Here is a 23,701-nt window from a genome sequence, read left to right as displayed (position 1 = left end):
TTTGCAGCTCTGCTCCTTCAGTCTCTACCTATTAAGTGCCAGGATGACAGATGCACACCGCCCCATCTTCTAGGGTCAGGTGGTGAGGACTGACTCTCAGGCCTGTGCACATTAGGCGGACATTCTATCCTAAGTCCCTTCTTAAAAGGCAGGTGTCGTGTGGTTAAGGCCGGCCTGAACTACTCAGATGCTGGGATTATAGGCGTGTGTCACCACACTCAGCTCTTTTTTTTTTTTTTTTTTTGTTTTTGTTTTTGTTTTTCAAGACAGGGTTTCTCTGTGTAGCTTTGCGCCTGTCCTGGAACTCACTTGGTAGCCCAGGCTGGCCTTGAACTCACAGATATCCGCCTGGCTCTGCCTCCTGAGTGCTGGGATTAAAGGCGTGCGCCACCACCGCCCGGCGCTCAGCTCTTTTTTTAAAGACGGAGTTTACTCTACAGTTCCTGCTGGCCTGGAACTCACTGGCATCAGTCTGCCTCTGGCTTCTGAGTGCTGGTATTAAAGGCGTGCGCCACCAACGCCCGGCTTCTTTTCTTTTTTCAAGACAGGCTTTAGTCTCAGCACTTGGGAGGCAGAGGAAAGCAGACCCCTGAGTTCAAGTCTACCCTGGTCTACAGAGCGAGTTCTAAGAGCCAGGGCCGTACACTGGACCCTGCTGGGGAGGCTGGTGTCAGTCTCCTGGTGTCAGGCTGGCCTCGAACTTGCCTTAGTATTGGGATTAAAGGACTGTGCCATCAGGCTGGCTAGAGTGATAGGAATTCAAACAAACAAACAAACAAACAAACAAACAACTATAGGCCCAGACTGAACTTGAGCTGGAAGAGGCTAGTCTAGTCTCAAAATAGGTGTGGCTCTGGCCACTAGGAGGATGGACGGAGGCAGGCCACGATCCAAAGGAATCAGAGTCATTGAGGAAGCTGTTACTGGTAGCCTGAGCTTTGAACCACAGATGACAGCTTAAGAGAACATCCTGAGAAATGACAGCGTGGAATGAGAGACCTCAACAAAATGCCCAGGGTTTTAGTTTAGAGACTTAAAAATCCTGTGCTGCAGAGGAGGATGTGGTTGGTGGGTGTGCAATGGAGCCAAAGGAAGGTCTATCCAGAGAGGACTGTAAAGCCTGGCGCCCACTTAACAGGGAACAAAGTGTTGTTGGTGGCCTCGAGGAGACACAGAAGGACATAATCTGAGAGGCCACTTTGAAAAGTGTGGCAAGTTCATTCATCAGGCAGAGGCAGGCAGATCTCTGAGTTCAAAGCCAGCCTGGTCTACACAGCGAGTTAGTTCTAGGGCACAGAGAAAGCCTGTCTTGATGAAATTGTTCAGAATACTTTACTATTAATGGGCATAATTGTGAAGTGCAGAAAGGCCCTTTCTAAACAAGACGTGCAGTCTGTGGGATGCAGTCTGAGAAGATCTGGTCATTTTATGTGTCACAGAGGGAACTCCGGATGTGCCGGAAACTTCGGTGGAAGAGGAGGCTGTGGTGGTGTCCTGGCTATGGCAGCAGAGGAGGCTGTGGTGGCAGTGGACCCGGATATAGAAATGAAGGTGGAGGAAATGGTCACAGGAGATAAAGGGGGACATTTTGGTGGAGGTGACTGTCGTGGAAATCACAGTGACGACAGGAATCACTTCGGCCCAGTGAAAGGGCAGTGCCGGCGGATGACGCCCGTCTCCCTGTGCTGGTGCTCAGACCTGGTGCTGTACGAGGTGGATACAGAAGGTTTTGTTTTGAGACAGGGTCTGTGTGTAGCCTTAGCTGGCCTGAACTTGCTTCTTAGACCAGGCTGGCCTCGAAGTCACCGAGATTCACCTGCCTCTGCCTCCTGAGTACTGCGATTAAAGGCGTGCACCAGCGTGTTCAGCTCTTTATTTATTTGTGTGTGGACAGACACACACTATGGCACACATGTGGAGGCCAGAGGACAACTTGCAGGAGTCTGTTGTTTCCTTCCTCCAGGTGTGTTCCAGGACTTCAGTTCATTTTACAGTTTTAATGGCAAGTGCCTTTATCTGCTTAGCCAGGTCTGGGAGCAGAGGCAGGAGAATCAGACTAAGTTCTAGGGCCACAGCAAAGTCCTGTCACAAATGAGCAAGTGCACAAGCAAACCACAGAGCAGACGTGGGAGGGCTCACAGGTTCTTCTGTTTGGGCACGGCGGCCCGAGTCGGCCCTCTTTACTCAGTCCCAGCCCGTGACTGGACAGGTGCCTGGCCAGCAGGGAGTCCTCATACCCCCCAGGAGCTGCAAATACCATCTTATTCTAGCAAAGGTTCTACGAAGGAAGTCCCAATGCTCTGTATGTTAAGGGGGAGAGGTGCCATGAAAGGACAGGACATGGGGTGGTCCCCAGGCTGGGGCAGCACCCACACTGGGCCTGAGAAAGCCAGTGGTGATGGGGAGAGACCAAAGTACTCACGGTCTTTCTGGTGCCCTTCTTCATCGAGGTAGATGTTAGTTTTCATATTCCAGATAAACTGGTGTGCCAGAAGCTGGGACTTGGCCGCCGCCCAAAGAATGTATTCACGCACATAGCCCATCTGTAGGGAGGCGAGACCAGTCAGCCTTTGCTCCTGGAAGAAACTCTTCCTAGCCTAGTGCGAGAGGTAACTCCCACCACGTGGCTGTGTGCTGCTCAGTTATGTAGATGTACCTGTTAGGGTCAGGGCTAAGTCTAGCCGAGGGGCCAGGCCAGCAGCCGGGGCTGGCCGCTCATGGGTCAGGGCTCAAGGCATGAAGTCCACAATACAGGCCTGGGTCTCCTGTGGGGTTCCCTTGGTATGAAGAACAATGACCCTCAATTTCTACTGCTGTCAAATACAAGAAACACAGAGGCTAACTCTGAGATACCACCTTACACCTGTCAGAATGGCCATGATCAAAAACACTAATGACAGTCAATGTTGGAGAGGATGTGGAGCAAGGGGAACACTCCTCCACTGTTGTGGAGTGTAAACTTGTACAACCACTGTGGAAATCAGTATGACGGTTTCTCAGAAAATTGGAAATCGATCTACCTCAAGACCCAGCCATCCCACTCTTGGGCATATACCCAAGGAATGCTGATTCATACCATAAAGCTACATGCTTAACTATGTTCATAGCAGCACTATTCATAATAGCCAGAACCTGGAAACAACCTAGATGCCAGTCAACTGAAGAACAGATTAAGAAATGTAGTACATATACACAGTGGAGTACTACTCAGCAAAGAAAAACTGACAGCATGAAATTTGCAGGCAAATGGATGGAACTGGAAAATATTATCCTGAGTGAGGTAACCAGACTCAGAAGAACAAACATGGTATGTACTCACTCATAAATGGTACTAGATATAAAGCAAAGGACAATCAGACTGCAACCCACAGATCCAGGGAGGCTACCTAGCAGAGGGGACCCTAGGATGACTGTGGCTTATAATAAGTTTTGGTTTTACCCAATCACTGGGCAAGCTTTAGCGAAACATTTCACTATTAGGGTAAGAATTTATACTGTATCAAGCTGATGAAAGAAAAAGCTGACCGTGGGGCTGGTGAGGTGGCTCAGAGGTTAAGAGCACTAGCTGCTCTTCCAGAGGTCCTGAGTTCAATTCCCAGCAGCCACATGGTGGCTCCCAACCATTGATAATGAGATCTGGTGCCCTCTTCTGGCCTGCAGGCAACATGCAGGAGGAATACTGTATACATAATAATCTTAAAAAAAGAAAGAAAGAAAGAAAGAAAACGCTGGCCATACTTTCAGGAGGGGAGGCTAAAACTTGTTAGATTATGGATTAGCCTATAGAAAAATGTCGGCTGTAAATCAAACAGTGAAGGGGAAGATGAATAGGAATCTCCTTACACAACTTAGTAAAACATAGCTCTCTGAACAGATAAAGATAGGTTTCTTCTGTATCCCAGAATCTAATCAATATTTATATGTATAATTCAGCTATCACTTGGCTTAAAAGGGCTTATTGGGAAATGTTATCATTTATACCATTTTCTACAGAGAAAATATTTTACTGTTTAAAAAAAAAAAAGAAAGAAAAACATTCCAAAACATCAACAACAACACAGAGGCTAGGTACCAAAAGCTCATTTAGAAGGCTGTCTCCGTTCCACAGTGACAGGATCCAGAAGGCTCTGAGGGTGCACAGAGTAGCATGTAGCCAGCACACTGATGGCTACCATCTTACGGATCTCTTCTCTCTTTCCATGTCAGTGTTCCCTACCTCAATCCCCTCCACCTTAGTGTTGGAGATATGGTCTCTTAGCAACCAAAAGCTTGCTGATTTGGCTGGACTGGCTGGCTGGTCCCAGGAAGCCTCGCACTCCTGCCTCCCCAGCTCCAGGTCTACAGGGGGATGCTATGCCTGCCTTTCACATGGATGCCAAGGTTTGAATTCGGGTCCTGTGCATACCTGGCCATTGTTTACCTAAGCCTCTCCACATTCCTAGTAACTCTAGTTTTAATGACCGTGTCTTAGGTTAAAGAGTGACCTGGGACTAGAGAGATGGCTCATCAGATAAGAACAGAGGTGTTCTTGGAGAAGACTGGAGTTCAGCCCTTATCACCACAGCAGGCTGCTCATAACGCCTGCAACTCCAGGTCTAGGGGATCCAAGATCTCTGGACTCCACAAGGACCCGAACACACACATACACATGACTGAAAAGAACAATAATAAAAATAAAACTTTAAAAAATGTAAGCTGAAGTGGGGGTAGTAGCTCATATCTGTAATCTCAGCACTTGTAAAGCAGGATGCACGTTTGAAGCCACCCTGGGCTAGAGAGAGAGAGAGAGAGAGAGAGAGAGAGAGAGAGAGAGAGAGAGAGAGAGAGAGAGGGAGAGGGAGAGGGAGAGGGAGAGGGAGAGGGAGAGGGAGAGGGGGAGGGGGAGAGAGAGAGAGAATGTTTAAAAAAAAAGTCTCCCAAATTTAAAAAAAAAAGGAAAGGCAAAGAGCAATAATAGCATTAATATGAGAAATGGCAGAACTTTTTCCAGAACTGCCCTGCCCTGTATAGTCCTTCACCTTTCTCACTGCCGTAGCTCTGTGCCCCAGCCTCCTGCAGTGGCCTGTCTCCAGTTCAGCACCTTAAAAACCTCAGTCTAAACCGGTAAGGCCCCTTACCTGGTGGTGAGTGGGCAGACAAGCCTGTAGGTGTTACTGACCCTGGCTAATTAATGCGAGGGACAGTCTCCATGAACATCCTGCTTTGAAAGGACTTAAGAGAACCAGTCTGATGTCTTGGGCCTGAAGACCAGGTAGAGGGAACAGGAAAGTGGAGAGCCAGAGTATATTAGGCCACTCTACAGCCTAGCTTGGCTGTCTTAGAAACTGTCTCTGTAGACTGTAGTACAATATTATTGTAAGGTGTGTTACTTTTGTTAATGTTGCATTTGTTTAATTCTGTGAAGCTGTGTTACATTGCCTGTCTAAAACACCTGATGGTCTAATAAAGAGCTGAATGGCCAATAGCAAGGCAGGAGAAAGGATAGGCGGGGCTGGTGGGCAGAGAGACTACATAGAGGGAGAAATCTGGGGAGAAGAGGAGAGATGGAGAACTGAACAGGAGAGGAGACAGCCACCCAGCTACACAGCAAGCTGTAGAGTAAGAAACAAGGAAAGGTATGCAGGAATAGGAAGGAAAAGCCCAGAGGCTAAAGGCAGATGGGATAATCTAAAGTATAGAAGCCAAGCTAAGGCCGGGCATTCATAATTAAGAAAAAGCCTCCATGTGTAGATTTATTTGGGAGCTGGGTGGTGGGCCCCCTAAAAGAGCAAAAACAACCAACAATAGTAGACCACACTGGCCTCTAACTCAGAGATTCACCTGCCTCTCTCCCAAGAACTGGGACTACAGGTGTGTACCACCAGGCCCAGCTCGGTGAGAGTCTTAGCTGTGGAGGTGGAAATGAGAGGTTCTACATTAGAGGTTCTCAGACTTCATAATATGACCCTTTGGTACAGTTCCTCATACTGTGGGGACCCCAACCACAAAATCATGTTTGTTGCTACTTCATAACTGTGATTTTGCTACTGTTATGAATTGTAATGTAAATATCTGTGTTTTCTGATGGTCTTAAGTGACTTCTCTGAAAGGGTCGTTCAACCCCCAAAGGGGTCTCAATCCACAGGTTAAGAACAGCTGATCTAGGAATTTAAGTCCAGTCTTGGCTCATGGTTCAAGGCCAAGTTTGAGCTACAAAACACCTTGTCTCAATAAACAAAAACAAAAATGTAATAGAACAAATTAAGTTGTCCAAATTCACAAATTTGTTTTTGTTTTTTTTTCTTTTTTTTGAGACAGGATTTCTCTGTGTATCCCTGGCTGTCCTGGAACTCACTCTGTAGACCAGACTGGCTTCAAACTCAGAGGTCTACCTGCCTCTGCCTCCTGAGTGTTGGGATAAAAGGCGTGGGCCACCATCTGTCAGTAAACAGAATTTTACTGGGTAAAGCTGGGTATGGATCACATTTATAATTCCAACACTTGGGAGGCAGGTAGACTGTTATGAGCTTGAGGCTAGTCTGGATTACATGGCAAGACTCTGTTTCAACAGCTACCCTTCCAACAACAAAACACACGCAGCCTACTTGTGTCCTGGCGCTGACATACAGTGGCGCCCCACTCACAGCTGACTGTAGCTGCCGAGTCCCCACGGCATAGGAAGTATGGTTACTGCCTACAGGTCACTACCCAGAACACGGGGTGCCTGGGCAGCGGCTCCTGCCCCCCTGCCCCTTCCTCAGCTCAGGCCCTTCTGCTGGGCCCACATGGAGTAGGAGCGCTAACCAGGCAGGACAGGGGGAAGGAAACAAGCTTCTGGAGAAGAGAGTCCTCACAGTAGTTCCAGAAACAACGAACGGCATGAACGCTAAGTGCTGGCTTGCTGGCTGTGGCTCTGTGTGCTACCAATGTGGTATCTATATGGTCCCACCACTCAAGAGTCGGGAGGTTGCTAGGTCTCTAGTTAGGACTCAGTTTTCAAGACAGGTTGGCCGATGTTCCGAAGCACCTATCTGAAGACTACAGATCATGGCAGCCTGTGGGGAAGAAGGCGCCTGGGGACAGCCAGCCACAGGGGCTAATGGGAGCACAGAGGGCCGAGTCAGGACTCAGATCATCTAGATCATCATGTTGCGCTCACTGTGGCTGTAAGTGGCTGAACTATCTCCCAAATTCACGTGTGGAAGCACCTCAGCATGTGATATAAAGAGGTCACAGGATAGGTCCTGGTCTAGACTAAGGGAAGAATGGGCGAAGACAGGGCAGAAATACCGCACGCCCACTGAGGGAGAAGGCCAGGAAGAGACCAGCCGGAGCCTCAATGCTGGAGCGCCATCCTCCAGACTTAGTTACAACTATGTGTACGGTGTTTTGCCTACATGCATGTCTGTGCACCATGTGTGTGTCTGGTGTCCACGGAGGTCAGAAGTGGGGTTGACTCCCCTGGAGCTGGAGTTCCATATGGATAGTTGCCAGCCATCATGTGGGTGGTGGGAACTGAACCTGGTTCTCTGCAAGAGCAGCAGCAGGCCTTAACCACTGAGCCATCTCTCCAGTCCCAGGATTTATTTATTTATTGTATTATTGAGATAGAATCTCTCTATGTAGTCCTGGATCCTGGAACTTGTTTTGTAGACCAGGCTGGCCTCAAAGTCAAAGGTGAACCTGCCTCTGCCTCCCAAGTGCTGGGATTAAAGGCGTGCGCCACCACAGCTGATAAAATGATAGAACTTTTTAAAAATTTTATTTATTATTTCGTGTTGGTGTGAGTGCCACAGTGTGCATGTGGAGATCAGAGGACAACTCTACAGTTGGTCCTCTCTTCCCATCATGGGATCCGGGATTGGACTCTGGGGTCAGGTTTCTGTGGCAAGCACTTTTATCCTGGGCACATCTGGCCTCCAAATTTATGTGAAAGTAAATGTCTTTTTTTCTTTTTCTTTTTCTTTTTTTTTTTTTTTTGAGACAGGGTTTCTCTGTGTAGTTTTGGTGTCTGTCCTGGATCTCGCTCTGTAGCCCAGGCTGGCCTCAAACTCACAGAGATCCGCCTGGCTCTGCCTCCCGAGTGCTGGGATTAAAGGCGTACACCACCACGGCCCTGCGTAAATGTCTTGTTTAAGTCACCTGGTTGTTGCCACTTTTCTGGTCATGTGATTTCCTGCGCCCTGACCCAGAAAAGAGGCTCCTAGAACAGGCTGCCCACCCATAGGAAACAGCTAGACGGTGCATCAAGCCCGCCCTCTCTGCAGTGAGGGGTCAGTCTGAGGGAGCCCAGAGGGCGCCTGCTGGAGCTGTGGACTAGGGGCTGCGGGCGGCTACACAGGCAGTTCCTGGAGGAAGTGGAAAGCTGTGCCAGTACGTACCTTGTCATATCTCAGGGCCTGCACAATCTGGGGGATGTAGAACAGAATGGCATCCTGCAGAAGGAGGAAGGACGGAGACTTTAGAGGTCTAACAGTTAGAACAGTAATGAGCGCTGGACCTGCACACAGGACGCTGCCTCCTGCTGGAGCCTGGGGAAGGTGCAGGGGATCACAAGGAAAGCGTCCAAGGCTTTGCGACACACATCGGTGAAAATAAACACGCAGAGGAGCCTGCCCGAGGTAAACAGGCTGAAGTTACTAAGACTTGCTGGTGCCGATGCTGTAGGAAGCAGAGCTCTAGAACATTCTACAGGCCCTCCATCATGGCTACAACATAGGATGTCCCCAAGAGTTTGCTGTTGGGGTAAGAGGCATGGGTACACTGCTCACCTCTCATAGGAGGGCCCAAACTCAAGTAAACTTTCTCTTTAACCAAAAGATCCAATTAAAGCTAAAAAAGAAAAAAAAAAGCCACAAACTAGGGAACACATATGAATTACAACTGATTTTTTTTTTTTTTTTTTTTTTTTTTTTGAGAAAGGGTCTCACTGTGTAGCCCTAGCTGGCCTAGAACTCAGAGATGTGCCTGCCTCTGCTTCCCTGGTGTTGCTATTAAAGGCGTAGGCGTGTGCCTCCACAGCCCAAATTCATCTTCTGCAACTACAGAAGCCACTAAGACATATTCTAGATGAGCCACACAGTGGGATGCATCCCAGGGCGATCTGTCTCACATCTGCCCACCTAACCATGCTGGGAAGCTGCACCCTCGGCTGGCCCAGCAGGGCTCTGGACTCACCGGAGGGAAGGACCGCAGGACTTTCACCCCATACTGTGCAGTGAGAGGGTGTGGCGGATACATGCTGGAGAAGTAGGAGAGGCCTGTGGGTGGGTCCGTGGGTGCCCAGCACAGGACATGGCTGAGCTCCGGGGCATCGGCGTCAATGGTGTGCCAGGTGACCAGGAACTAGGAGAGAGGTGGAGACAGGGTTGCCGTGGTCCTTTCAGCCACGGCCTGTTCAAGAACGGCCAGAGCAAAGGGCAATAGGGCGGGTGTGGTATGCATGTCTTTAATCCCAGCACTCATGAGGCAGAGAGGGCAGATCTGTGAGTTCAAGTCCAGCCTGGGCTACATGGCAAGGTCTAGGCCCAAAAAAGAAAAGAAAAAGAAAAAAGTGACAGTAAAAAACACTTATGATAAAACGGAAAATGTTTCTGACATGTGATACAAAGTAGCATCATCATCATCATCATCATTATTTGGTTTTTCGAGACAGGGTTTCTCTGTGTAGTTTTGGAGCCTGTTCTGGAACTTGCTTTGTAGCCCAGGCTGGCCTCGAACTCACAGAGATCCACCTGCCTCTGCCTCCCGAGTGCTGGGATTAAAGGCTGCCACCTGGCCGATATTTTATTTATTTTATGTGTATGAGTGCTTGCCTAAGTGCACATCTGTGTACCATGTGTGTGCACGGCCTGCTGAGAACGGGACAGGGCTCGATCCCCTGGACAGGAGTTGCACACAGTTGTGAGCCGCCGTGTGGGTGCTGGAATTGAAACCCGGCCTTCTGAAGAACAGCCAGTGCTTAACCACTGAGCCATCTCTCCAGCCCCGCTTCTTCCTCCTTCTCTCTGAGACACAGTTCCACTCTGTGGACCAGACAGGGCTGGAACTTTGACCCTCCTGCTTCAGTCTCCAAGTAGCCAGGACTGCAGACCTGTACTGGTGACCAGGCTCAGCAGTGATGGTTAAAACCAACTTCATTGGTTTGAGAAATACCTAGGTTAATAAAGTACACCTTTGAGTATGTCTGTGAGGGTCCAAAGAGGACTGGATCCTGAGGGCTCTGACCTGATGAATAGAGGAATAGATTAATCTTTCTTTTTTTTTTTTTTTTTTCAAGATAAGGTTTCTCTGTGTCTTGGAACTAGCTCTGTAGACCTCTGTAGTCTCTGCCCTCCGAGTGCTGGGATTAAAGGCGTGCGCCACCACCACCACCACCCGGCTCAGATTAATTTTTTGAAGAATTCATACTATGGTGGCATTATTTTGCGGTGGGGCCTAGTGGAGGAAATGTGTCATTGGAACCATGTGTCTGGATCTGTTTTCTCAGGATGTGAACAGCCTCCTGCACCTGGCTCTGCCGCCACGGTGCTCTCTCAACCATATGAGGCCGATCCCTCTGAGACTGAGTCAGAATAACCCTTTCCTTCCTGAGTGTTCTGTGAGGTGTTTGGCCATAGTCATGAGAGTAACCAGGCCTTTCTGGAAGACGTTCTAGATGTAGTTGAACTTGAACTGTTGTGTGGGGGCTGTACTACCTTGATGGCTTCAGGGACATCACTAACAGCTCCTGGGTCCAATCGAACGAGACGGGTCACTTCGTTTCCAATGGCTTCTGTATTCTTGAACCTACAGTGCACAAAGGGTTTGGGTTCCTTCACTGCCACAGAAGCGCCAGCAGGAACCACTCAGCTGGAGGGATTTAGTCATCAACACTGTATGACAGATCTCTAAATGTTGTAGGCAAGTAATAATAAATACATTGAAGTCTGAAAGGGACCCTTTGAAAAATTACACCATTACAGCACTCACGAGGAGGTGACGGGTGAAGACACAGAACCCTTTCTCTGTAAGATGACTTAGTGACAAAGGCTGATGCCAACCTTGATGACCCAAGCTCACTTCCTAGTCCCACACAGTGGAAAGAGGACCGAGTGAGGCAAGCTGGCTTCTGATCACACACACAGACACACACACACAGACACACAAACACACACACAGACACACACACACACACACACACACACACACACACACACACACACACACACGAAATTCCTCCAAAACAAAAAAACCAACCAACCAAAACGAAAGGGAAGGACAAGAGAAAAGCCACAGCATTACTATGCTGTGAGGAAGTGGCTGGACTCTCTTCAGAACTGCCCCACCCTCTATGACCAGCCACCCTTCTCCTGTAGCTCTGTGCCTAGCCTCTGCAGTGGCCTGTCTCCGGTTCAGCACCTTAAAAACCTCAGTCTAACCCGGTAAGGCCCCTTACTGGCGGTGAGTGGGCAGACAAGCCTGTAGGTGTTACTGACCCTGGCTAATGCGAGGGACAGTCTCCATGAACATTCTGCTTTGAAGGGACTTAAGAGCACCAGTCTGTTGTCTTGGGCCCGAGGACCAGGTAGAGGGAACAGGAAAGTGGCCCAGCTTGGCTCGGGAGAAGGCTGAGAGGCCATTGTTGGCCACGGGGCCTCTGCAGCTCACCTTGCCCACGGCTGCCAGTGTGAGACTCACCTCGAGAGGCTTACGGTACGCTGGGCAGACAGCCACAGCCAGAGTGTCTGCTCTTAGCTTGAGCTCAAAGATGAAGTCACTCAAACACAAACACAATCCAAACTCTCCCAAATTGTTTCTGTGGACTCCCTCCCAGGAAGGAAGCCTTTACAAATTACACTGTGACTGTCCTTTTTTTTTCTTAAACAGTGCCAGGGATTGAACCAGGGTCTTGTGCGGTGCTAGCTAAGGGTTCTACCACTGGGCTACACTCCCTAGTCATACACGTGGTGCCGAATTCATCCAGACATTCCTTTCCTGGGCTGGGTGTTGTGGCACCTAGGAGGGCTGACACAGTCACAAGGGTCACTGTGTGACCTCTGAACAGACCAGGTGAGAACCCGAGTGTTCCTACAGGACCCATGTTAGAGACGGACAGACGGACGGAGGGAGGGAGGGAGGGAGGGAGGAAGGGAGGGAGGCTGGGCTGCCCGAGGCGCACCTGGCCGGCAGCTGCACAGCGAGGTAGGGAGAGATGCCCCAGGCGAGGTTCACGTTGTCCTTCCACTGCTTCTCACTCAGGCTGATGTATTTGGACCTCCAGTTGGCCACACTGCTCTCCCCCGCCTGGTCCAGCTCCAGCTCTGGGGCTGACAGCGGGTTGTACCAGGTGATGAGACGCTCAATTTCAGTGGCCTGGTGAGACCAAACAACGTCCAGTGTATCTTGTGCGGCGTCCCCATGCGGCTCCCCCCACCCCACCCACCCCCCCACCCCACCCCCCCACCCCACCCCGCTGCACACAGGGGAGCCGCGGTGTGGCCTGAGTCTCACCAGCAGTGACAGCAGCAGCGTCCTGCGCTTCATGTAGTACTTGTGCAGCTGGGAACCCCGGTTGGTTTTCTTAGACATGCCTAGGGAGCAAAGACGAACACGGTCGCTGTCTTCGAGGCCACTATCTGCCCTGCCTTTTCCTTTGGTGGTGTGTTGGTGACTGAACCAAAAACCTGGGCCACGTTTTAGAACCTAGAAGAAGCTGCCTTCTGATGTTCTGTTCTGCCATTGAAGTGAGTGTCCACCACACCACCAGGATGGGAACTCAAGACTGGACAGAGGATGTAGGAGTCAGGCCTTGACCGACCTGACTTTTTGGAGATGGTAGACATGCCACTGGAGAGGGGGTAAGTGTTGATCCAGCCCTGTGCGGCCTGCTGTCGAGAGCCCACGGTCACATCCAGGTTGCTCCGGGTGTCTTGGTTATCTGCGGAGAGACACATTGTAGACTTGGGGTGAGGTGGCTCAGGACACCACAAGGAAGACAGCTCCGTAAGTCTTGCTTCGCCAGCACAGATACCTAAGGTTGACCTCCCTAGAACCTCCATTAATAACTTGGGTGTGGTGGCGCATCTTCCTGATGCTGGATAGTGGCCAGCAAACCCAGCTTACTTGGCAAGTTCCAGGCCAGCGAAAGACCTTGTCCAGAAAAAAAGAAAGACAATATAGAGCTGGGTGTGGTGGTGCACACCTTTTAATCCCAACTCAGGAGGCAGAGGCAGGATGATCTCTGTGAGTTCGAGGTCAGCCTGGCCTACAGAGTGAGTTCCAGGACAGCTAAGGCTGCACAGAGAAACCCTGTCTCGAAAAGCCAAAAAATAGAATAAAATAAAACCATCAGTTTTAAAAAAATCTTAGGTGTAAGAACGTTTTGCCTGTATGTGTGTACAGGTGCTCATGGAGAACGGAGAACAGTGTTGCATCTCCTGTTACAGATGCTGTGAGCCACCATGTGGATGCCAAGAATTGAACCCAGGTCCTCTGGAAGAACAGAGCTCTAACCACTGAGCAGCTTCTCCAGCCTGTCACTGGTTTTTGATAAGCAAAGGCAGTTACTTGCTTACTGGCACTGTGGGGCAGGAACCTGAGCATCCGGGGGGCAAACTACACAAGCTGTCGGCCCTGCTCGCTGTGGAAGCGGAAGGAAATCTGGCTTTAATGCTTCTTTCCTCTTCCTGGAGAGACCTGCTACAGGAACAAACCTCTCAGGGAGCGTGTCAGCAGCTCTCTGTTCAGGAGCGGGAACCTCCTTCTGTCTGCTGCTGCTGCTGCTGCCACGTCTGTGTCCTGGAGTGTTCTCTTTGCCTTGGGAAGCTACTGGTTCCAGCATACGATGGCTGGCTGCACGTATGTCTGCACGCATGTTTGTATATGTATGTACACACCCATATACAGATATACTCTGCTTCCTTTCAGGCTCAGCTCAGAGGTCACTGTTTACAGAAAACTTTCTTCAATGCCAATCTACCCTGGTTGGGCCGTGCGCCAGTCTGGAGGAGAGCTCCTTGAATCCCTCTACTGAAGTGATCTGACTGCCCTTATCAGATGACAATGGGTTATGATGAATTCATCTGGGTATACTGGCCTTCCCCTACTCAGTGGGCATCTGGGAAGTGAGCCGGTCCAGGCAGAGGTTGTAAGGAAGAGTGCCCTGTGCTTGCCATATGCATCAGCGAGGTTGGAGGAGAGGCAGCTGGCAGGCAAGTACTGGGTTTTCAACACTGTAAGGCAGAGCCAAGGTCAGGGCTCACCTGGGCCCTGACTGTTCTCGTCCTGCCTTCCCAGAACCATTCACAAAGCACCCCAACCCCCGTGCCTGCTCTCCACCCTCCCCTCCCAGGTTCGTCCGTCTGCTCTCCACACCCAGCAGCTGCTGTGCTGCTGAGGGCAGTGCTTACCTGGGGGTACAAGCTGGCTGGCGGTCAAGTACTTCTTATCCGAGAACATGGCAGTCCAAAATTTAATCATTATGCTTATGTCTTCACGAAGTCTCTTTTCTCCTTGGGTAGGGAACTTTGGTGGACAACTACAAACGTTCACAAGACAGAAAGAGCTGAGCGTCTGCAGTCAGAGCCTAGGAAGCATTCATGAGGCAGCAAGAGCAGACATAAAAGTTCACTTTCTTCTTTGGGGGTTACCCTAATCATTAGCAAGGATGACCTCACTAACTCCCATGGGAAGTGTGGGTGTCCTGACAGCCTATGTACTCTGTTCAGCTTTACCACCCAGGTATCATTACATAGCTCAGACTGCCTGTAACTCCAGACACACACACATATACATATATATCCCTATATATTGCAAGGTGGCCTTGATCATGATTTCCTAGATCCGTCAGACCGTAGGCATGTGCCACCATGCCTGGTTCCTATTGACAGCCTCTGTGGAGTAGTGCGCTGTGGCAGATGGTAATTTAGCTATCTGCATACAAACACACAGCCTACATTTGCAAAGACTCATGCAGATATTTGCAGGATTTTGTGTAGCAATCATTTATATTACAGAAATAGTAAATGTATGCAATTTAATCTCCCTCTCTTTTATTATTATTTTTTTTTTCTTGAGACAGGGTTTCTCTGTGTAACCCTGGCTGTCCCAGAACTTGATCTGTAGACCAGGCTGGCCTTGAACTCTGAGATCTGATTGCTTCTGCTTCCTGAGTGCTGGGATTAAAGTCGCATGCCACTACTCCGGCTTAAGTGCATTCTTATAGATTTTTTATTCTTGAAGATCCCAGACACGTATGCAGTATGTCTTGATCACACGCACCCTTTCCTCTCTCCGACCTGCCCCTTCAGCACTTCTCCCTAGATCAACGACTTGCCCCCTTTGGACAGGTCTCTCTATGTAGGCTTGGAACATGCTACGCAGACCAGGCTGGTCGAGAACTCAGAGATCGCCTGAGTGCTGGGGTAAAGGTGTGTGCCACCACACCTAGCTCCTCTTCCCGTTCCTATCACCACTGAATTCAATTAGTGCTGTCCACATATGCTGTCCACATATGCGGAGGTGTGTAGGGTCATTCATGGTTTTGTCTTTGATTCTCAAGTGCTCCTCTTGCATCCGGCTTCACAAATGGACTGCAGGTGTATGCCACTGTGCCTGGATGCTCTTAATTTAGACAAATAAAACTTGGACTAAAATCTAGAGTTAGAGATTACTGTCACCTGAAATGGGTGGCGGGAACTGAACTCAGAACCTTTGGGAAATAGCAAGTGTTCTTGACTACTGAGCCATCTCTCCAGGTTTGCTCCCAGCTCCTGCTTCGTGCTGTTAAATCTTGTTTTGACACAGTGAGTTTAGTTACAAAACCACTAAAGAAAACACCTCGCCAGGAGGTGGTGGCGCACGCCTTTAATCCCAGCACTCGGGAGGCAGAGGCAGGCGGACCTCTGTGAGTTCGAGGCCAGCCTGGGCTACAGAGTTCCAGGACAGGCTCCAAAGCCACACAGAGAAACCCTGTCTCGAAGAAACAAAACAAAACAATAAAAACAAAAAAACAAAAAAGAAAATATCTCTGTGTCTTCCAGAACTATTAACTACCTACCTGTAGAGCCCAGGATCAGGCCCTGTGAGCCCCTGCCCCCAATCAAATGAACTGAACTTCAGGGACAATCTGCAAATACTCCATTGGGCACCTGGCTCTGAGCGCACACAGCTGAGGAGACTCCAGTCTAGTCATGCAAGGGCTAACGAATGAGGTTGGTGAGCATGAGCCAGGCAAACTACATCCTATATAAGCAGCTTCCTGGGGAACAAGGGCGTTCTAGGCTGGACTGCAGCCATGTCTGGACATGTGCACAACACAGCTTCAAGTAATACCTGAAATAGTCAAAGGCCGTTGAGTAGATCTTCTCTCGAAGCACGTTTCGAATGGTTGCATTTGGAACCACATCCGCATGCAGAAGGGACAACCCCAGGGTGAGCAGTCTGCGAGAAAGCCACAGGTTGAAATCCTAGCCAAGGGCTGAGCCTCAAGGGGTGTCTAAGCAAACAGACCAGACTCTCTGAATACAGAGAGCCCAGAAACATTACCAGTAGGGGTTTCATCACTTAGTTGTGTTTTCTCTCTCTCTCTCTCTCTCTCTCTCTCTCTCTCTCTCTCTCTCTCTCTCTCTCTCTCAGACAAAGTCTCAGATATTCCAAGCTGGCCTTCAGTTCTCTTTTGGAGTGTGAAGATAAACCTGAATTTCTGATCTCCTTACCCACATCTTTTAGGTGCCAAGATTAGTGTTAAAAATTAAATAAATAAAAATGATGATGGCGCACGCCTTTAGTCCCAGCACTCAGGATCTCCTGAGTTCCAGGCCAGCTTAGTCTACAGAGCTAGTTCTAGGACAGCCAAAGCTACACAGAGAAGCCCTGTCTCAAAACAAACAAACAAACAAACGAAAGAAACTAAACAGAAATCGTTCTATGGATGGGTAAAGGTTACTGTAGGCCCTACAGTTAAAAGAATTCATTTAGTTAACTAAAGTAAAGGTTTTCCTGCACTAAGACAGCTCTTAGTCTAGCACCTGTGCAGCAGTGAGGCCCTGTACCACATAAAACCTGACACATTCTCTGTAAAAGGCCTCCGAGTGAGTGGGTTGGGGATGTAGCTCAGTTTGTAGAGTGCATGCCTTATGCTGAGGTCCATCCCTAACACTGCATCAAGTAGGTATGGGAAGACTTTTTTTTTCTTCCTGAGACAGGGTTTCTTTATATAGCCCTGGCTGTCCTGGGACTCACAGAAATTTGCCTGCCTCTGCCTCCCAAGTTAGGACTAAAGGTGTGTACCACTGCCACCACCACCTGGCTGAAAGACCAAAAAATAAACAAACAAAAATGAAAAACTTCTTCATTTTTGTTGAGGGAAAAGCAAATCATCTCTATGCTATTCTGACTGGGCTAAAAGTTCCAGTCTCATAAACAATCTGTAGCTTAGTCCTTGTTGGGACAGCGCTATGAAGGGGGAACATTTAATTCAATCCCGAGGGGTGGAGGGATTGTTTCCCTAGTGCGTGGGGTCTGCTGACCAAGCTCTGAGCGGGTGCTGTGGGCACAGGTGGGGCACCATTCTGCCAGTCTGCCGGGAGCTTAGAACCCTGGGGTGGGGATCAGGAGTTAAGCTGGTGGGTAAGACACAAGATCTCTGCACAGCGAAAAGCCACAAAATCCCACAAGCAGATCAGGTTGCATTAGGGTCCTTCTCAAGGGACAGACCCCAGCTACAGCCTGACAGTGATATGGGCCCTTTGGAGCAAACATCTTCACGGGTAGCAACCAGGGTAAGAGGCTCTAGAGGCCCAGCGAGGGGTGCAGGGGCATCATGGGCAGTTAGCTGGGCCTAAGGGGTGCTGCAAGATGATCAGAGTGTAGCACAGCCGCCCCAGAGGCAGGGGCACTACCCTACGCTGCCAAGGAGCCCTAGGGGATGGCCTTGGTGGGAAGAGAGAAGCAGACAGGCCCTTATCTACTCCAAGTAGATAAAGAGGTCAGACCCACCATCCGAGGGAACCAGTCTCTGTATGTGGCTACAGGGATGGCAGAAGAAAGAAGGACAAACTGCCAGTGGCGACTTTTCTGATTGCATCTATGAGGCCGCTGATCCTGCGGGTGAAGGCTGCTCCAGTGGGTGGTACAGACAGACAGGGGGGTCTGCTCCTGTCTATGACAGCTGCCCACTACTGGACAGGACCCAGGGACCACCTTCTAGTGTGGGTCAGTGGCAGACGGACACTAGCAATAGGACTGGCTTCTCTCTGTATCTGGTTTGAGGAGTGAGTTCTAATGCGTGGTCAGTGTGATGAGGTGACGGTCTGGAGTTCAGGGAAGAGGAAGACACAGAGCCTCTACCAGGCCTGGGAAGACAAACACATGGGTACTGGCCACAGGCCCCTCATAGCAGAGTCCATGTCCCAGTGAGAAAGACTGGACTAGGGGAACAGGGGCTAGAGAGGCTTTTAGCCAGCCAGAGGCCCATGCTCTCACGTTCTGCACGTTCTTCCTGATAACAGTACCCTAAGGATTTACTCTACATTGCACAGAAGCATCACAGGACACACGCACCCATACCATGATTCACATGTTACACACATGCCCCACATGTCAGTAACAGGACACCCAGATGCTCCCAGAGGAAGAGAGCCCTTACTTGAAACGTGGCCCGATGGCTGCCACATGCCTGTTCATGCTCCCCTTAGCTCCACCGATGTTCAGGGACATGGAGCGCTGCAGCAGACTTGAGAAGATCTCCACCTGGTCAGAGCTACAGTACTTGGCGATCTCAAACCGCTGTACCAGGAACTGGGTAAGAAGGCAAGCAAGCTGTTAAGTTGGGGCGGGCCAGTCTCATCCCGGTGCTAGCGAGCACAGCTCGTAAGAGGGGATCTGGGTGACAGGCAGGCAGGGAGAACCAGAGAGGAGTCTATGGGGCACCCATCCTCTCAGGCCAGGGCCCCCGGGCTGGCGGTGTGCCAGCCCACTGCAGGTGTCCCCGCGAGGCTGACCGGACAAAGCCCAGCAGAGCTTGGGAGGCACGCACATCGATCCAGATGTAGTGGGGTGTCACTTCGGGGGGGCAGGGCCTGGGCTGACTTGCTTCTGACGCTGCCAGGGGGTCTGCTTCCCTGGTTTCAGCAGAAAAGAGGCCGGACTTCTGCTCCACTGTCATGTGCCAGGCGCCCGCCATCTCCCGCATGAACTGCAGGCGGAAAGAAAGTGTCAGCGCCTCCAGCAAGCACCAGGGCGGCTCAGTGTGATGGCTTGTGCCTGTGGTCCCAGCACTCAGGATCCTGAGGCAGGAGACTGTAATGAGTTCAGGTTTGGCTGGACTACAGAGTGAGTTTCAGAACAACTAGTGCTACAGAATGAGGTGCCTTCTTAAAAAACAAACACAAAACAAAACAATACTGGATAAATCTAGAAAGGTATGAAATAGTATCACATAACCCCATGTCCTGGGGCAGCTCCTATGTGTTTGGTGCATGTCCTTCAGTCTTTTCCCCAGACTGACCGTCACCCCAACCCACGGGCCCAGAAGGCAGAGTGTAGGACGAGGCACATCTGTGATGTACCTAGCGCAGCGTAGGCCCTGTCCTGGTCCATCTTGGAAACAATTCTGAAACTATCTGTGCTAAGGAGGGTAAGTACCGTATGCAGTCTTTCCAAGCCACAAAGGCAGGCCTTCATTAGCTTGTCAGATCTGGGAGTGGCTTTGGAAATCCAAGGGAGGCAGGCTGCAGTTGCCAGGGCTGAGTAGTCCTTGGCCTAGCCACACTGATCCAGGGTCCTTTCTGCCTGGAGGTAGGAGGGCTGTCCAGGGAAAGCAGAGCAGTGGCCTGGAAGGAGTGGGCACTAAACAGAGGACTGGATCCATCTGACCCCGGGGAAGCACCGGCAATGTGTGGGCTACACCAGGCACGGGTGAGGCGGACGCTCTAGCTCCCTTTCCAGCACCGATATTTACCATCTTGCAAGATGCAGTCCAGAGGCTGTGGATTCTGCAGTAGAATGCTTGCCTCATATTTGCAAGGTCATGGATTCAAGCTCCAGTTCCAACACACACACACACACACACACACACACACACACACACACACACACACACACACACACACCATGTGGCCCTCAGGATGGCCCAGTGGCTAGTCACTGTTGTGGAATATTTATTTACACTGAAAAGACATGTCTCTGCCTAAGGCATCTTCTGATTGGTTTAATAAAGAGCTAAATAGCCAATAGCTAGGCAGGAGGAATAGGTGGGACTTCCGGGGAGAGGGAGAACTGGAAAGGAGAGGTGGGGTGCAGCAAAACATACCTTACAGAGGACAGGTAGCAGAGCCACATAGTAGAACATAGATTAATAGACACATGTTAATTAGTTATAAGAGCTAGTAGGGAAAAAGTCTAAGCTGAGGCCAAGCTCTCATAATTATGTCTTCATGTCATTATTTGTGAGCTGGTGGTCCCAACGAGAAACTACTCCTACCAGTCACAGGGATTTTCACTCCTGCGCCTTGGGCTGACTGCTGGGTTCTCATGAGCACTGAAGAGCAAGATGGGGGCCAACCAGGCCAGGCTCGGGAAAAGCCCAGGTATGCTTTCTAAAATGGCATCTCAGTTCTCTTCCCTCCTGCTGCCCGGAGCAGAGATGCCATGAGGGTGAAGACGACAAAGGCCACCTGTGCTGCGGACGGCACTGTCATAGGTGGGAACCAAGAACGCCAAGAACTACACCTGCCAGTGGCTTCTCCTGGAGTCCAGCCTCGGCCTACTGTTAGCACAGGGAGTCCAGGGCTGACGGGGCCGAGGAGCCACGCAGAGGCCAGACCCGCTCATCTAAGAGCCACTTCTGTGCTAGGGCCTCCCAGACTCTGGGGACAAACAAATGCACATGGTCAAGAAGTAGGCAAGAGACAGAGGATGCTAAGCTTGAGAAAGAAGCATGTGGAGCGTGGAGGGAGGATGCTCTAGGCAGGGAACACCAACTCAAATCCCGGAGACGCCAGCAGTGACATAGCCATCCAGGGAAGGGGACGACAGGCAGGTAGGCGGGGACCTAGCGCTCTGCCGCAGAGCAGCGGGAGACAGAGTCTGTCTGTCTAGATGGTGGAGAGCAGCAAGGGTCCGGGGACCAGAGACTCAAGCAGGGCGGGCTTTCCTGGCGCTCCTGCGGCACACGGGAGGACGGGGCAGGGCGCTCACCGGTGGTTTGAAGATGTGCCCAGAAGTCCTGGGCACTTGAACACTTGGCCCCGGTTAGCTGTTTGGGAGGGTACAGGAGGGGTGGCCTTGCTAGAGGAAGCCTATCACTGCAGGAAGGAAGAGGCCGTCTGTCTCCTGCCTGTGGTTTGAGATGTGAGCTCCCAGCTGCTTCAGCGGCCTCCTGCCTACTGCCCACACTCTGCCATCATGAACTCTAACCCTATGGAACCATGAGCCCCAAATAAACTCTTTCTTTTCTATGTTGCCTTAGCCATGGCGTTTTATCACAGCAACAGAAAAGTAACTAATTCGCTGGGTATGGTGGTTTAAGGAGAGTGTCCCCAGTCTCAGGTATTTGAACACTTCGTCTCCAGTGGGTAGCACTGTTTAGGGATGTTATGGAACCATTACGGCGTGTGGCCTTGCTGGAGGAAGCACAGCACTGAGGGGGGGGGCTTGAGTTTACAGCCTTGTTTCACTTCCGGTTCACTCACTGCCTTGTGTTTGAGAAGTCAGCCCTGAGCTCTCAGCTGCCTGCTCGGACGCCCAGCTGCCATGACTGTCATTTACAATTTACAGACTCACCCTCGGGAAGCACAGCCAAAATAAAGTCCTTCTTCCATAAGTTGTTACGTCACAGTCTGAGAAAAATAACACAACAATGGGGCTGCCTGAAGGTCAGGGGAGAGACAAAGGAGGCCGGGCCACAAGGGTAGCTGGAATGCAGGGTTGTGACCAAGTTCTGGATCTGTGTAAAGCTAGCAGGACATGGGGGGCCATTTGTAGGAAGTGTGGAAAGGAAGTAAGATGCGGGGAGGAGTCTGGTCTACACAGAGAGAAGCAGGTATGCTATTGACCATAATGAGGCGTCCAAACAGGAGCAACTGGGACTCAGCAGCCCAGGCTTTTTGTGCGACTGGAGGTTGAACCCAAGACCTCACATATACCAGGTAAGTGCTCTTCCACTGAGCTATATACATAAAGCTGGTGTTGGTTTTTTTTTCCGGCTAAATAAAAAAAAAAAGATGTGTGTGTGAGTGCTTTGCCTACGTGTGTGTATGGGTGCCATGTGCATGTGGATTCTGGAATCTGAATGCAAGTCCTCTGTAAGAACATCAAGTGCTCTTAACTGCTGAGCCATCTCTCCAGCCCCCTTTCTCCAACTTTGGAGACAGGGTATCAGTAAATTTGTCAGGTGGGGCTTGAATTTGGATATTCCTGGTTCAGCTTCTTGAACAGCTAGCTAGATTATGAACTTGGGCCTGTAGCTGACCCTGACTCTGTCAGCTGGGGCGCTCATCCGCTAACCGGGTGCACTTGGTGGCAGGTGACTAGCATACACGGAGGCTGTGGTGCCAGGAATGGAGCTGCTGGCAGTTCTGAAGGCGACGCTGTGCTGCAGGGAAAGGGATGTGGGGTGTGTATGCTGAGTGGTCCCTGCCAGCCCCTCACCTGCCCCCATCTCCTTCTTTCTCTTTTTAAAGACACGATTTCACTGTGTAGCTCTGGCTGGCCTAGAACTTGTTATGTAGACCAGGCTGGCCTTGAACTCACAGAGATCCACCTGTCTCTGCCTCTGCCTCCCGAGGGCTGGGAACAAGGGTGTGCACCCCCTCCCCCCCAGCCATGAAGCTTCTCTGGGAAGGAGTCTCTGGGAGAACAGTCAGGACTCACGGCCTGGGACGGGTATTATGTGAGGTCTGTGCTCTGCCACGTGAGACACTAAGGCTCCTTAGGTGCTCACAAAAGGCGCCCTTAAGACAGACTGCAGGTTCAGACAATCCGAGATGCACGGGAGGGCTGACAACAGTGGTCAGAACACTGCTCTGCCCTGTGACGCTGAATCAGTGCAGTTCTCTGCCTTTAGAATCTGTGCGAGGGGTGTGGTTCTACAAACCAGCGGGGAGCCAGACTCAGCAGGGAAGAGACCACGCCTCAAAGCCAAGTAGGTACATTAAAAACAATGCATGGGGGTAGGCCGGAGAGATGCTGGGGTTAAGAGCACTCGGTCCTACTGGAGAGGACCTGGGCTCTGTTCCATGTACCCACGTTAGCTCCCAGCCATCTCTAACTTCAATTCCAAGGGACTCGATGCCCTGTTCTGACCTCCTCGGGTTCTAGGCATACATGAGGTGCACAGACACGTGCAGACAGAACAATTATACACACAAAATAAATAAGCAGATTTATAAAAATAGTGTATAAAAATTTCTTCAGGCTACATAAGATATATACACGAACATGTACCTTGCATATGGGACTTGTGTTTCATAACATATATTTTATTATCCACATGCAAATATTCTGAAATCTGAAGAAAAAAAAAATCCAAAATCTGAAACAGCTTCTGTAACAAGCATTTCAGAAAAGGCATACTCAACATGTATAATCTCACCTGGAGGCTTCATGAAGTAGTAAATCTAGAAATATGTGGCAGAATATTATTTCAAGGTGTGTTATTTTTGTTTATGCTCTGGAACATTTGTTTAATGAAAGATGTGTTTGATTAAATAAAATTCACCTGCGGTCAGGAGGCGGAGTC

At 50.2% G+C, this 23,701-nt stretch overlaps 1 protein-coding gene across 1 annotated transcript in view; it reads right to left on the bottom strand.

The window, feature by feature from the left end:
- Pi4ka (phosphatidylinositol 4-kinase alpha) overlaps positions 1-23,701 on the bottom strand; it is a 141,296-nt gene that overhangs the window by 8,574 nt on the left and 109,021 nt on the right. Inside the window, 11 exon segments of the mRNA XM_028856702.2 lie at positions 2,423-2,543; positions 8,361-8,414; positions 9,157-9,324; positions 10,677-10,767; positions 12,140-12,333; positions 12,472-12,551; positions 12,779-12,898; positions 14,370-14,497; positions 16,294-16,401; positions 18,608-18,759; positions 18,998-19,156. Of these exon segments, the coding sequence (XP_028712535.1) occupies positions 2,423-2,543; positions 8,361-8,414; positions 9,157-9,324; positions 10,677-10,767; positions 12,140-12,333; positions 12,472-12,551; positions 12,779-12,898; positions 14,370-14,497; positions 16,294-16,401; positions 18,608-18,759; positions 18,998-19,156 (1,375 nt within the window).

Source organism: Peromyscus leucopus, chromosome 12 (genome assembly GCF_004664715.2).
Source record: "Peromyscus leucopus breed LL Stock chromosome 12, UCI_PerLeu_2.1, whole genome shotgun sequence".
Taxonomy (NCBI): domain Eukaryota; kingdom Metazoa; phylum Chordata; class Mammalia; order Rodentia; family Cricetidae; genus Peromyscus; species Peromyscus leucopus.
The sequence above is the reverse complement of the archived record's forward strand: the minus strand, read 5'-3'. Positions and strand labels throughout refer to the sequence as shown.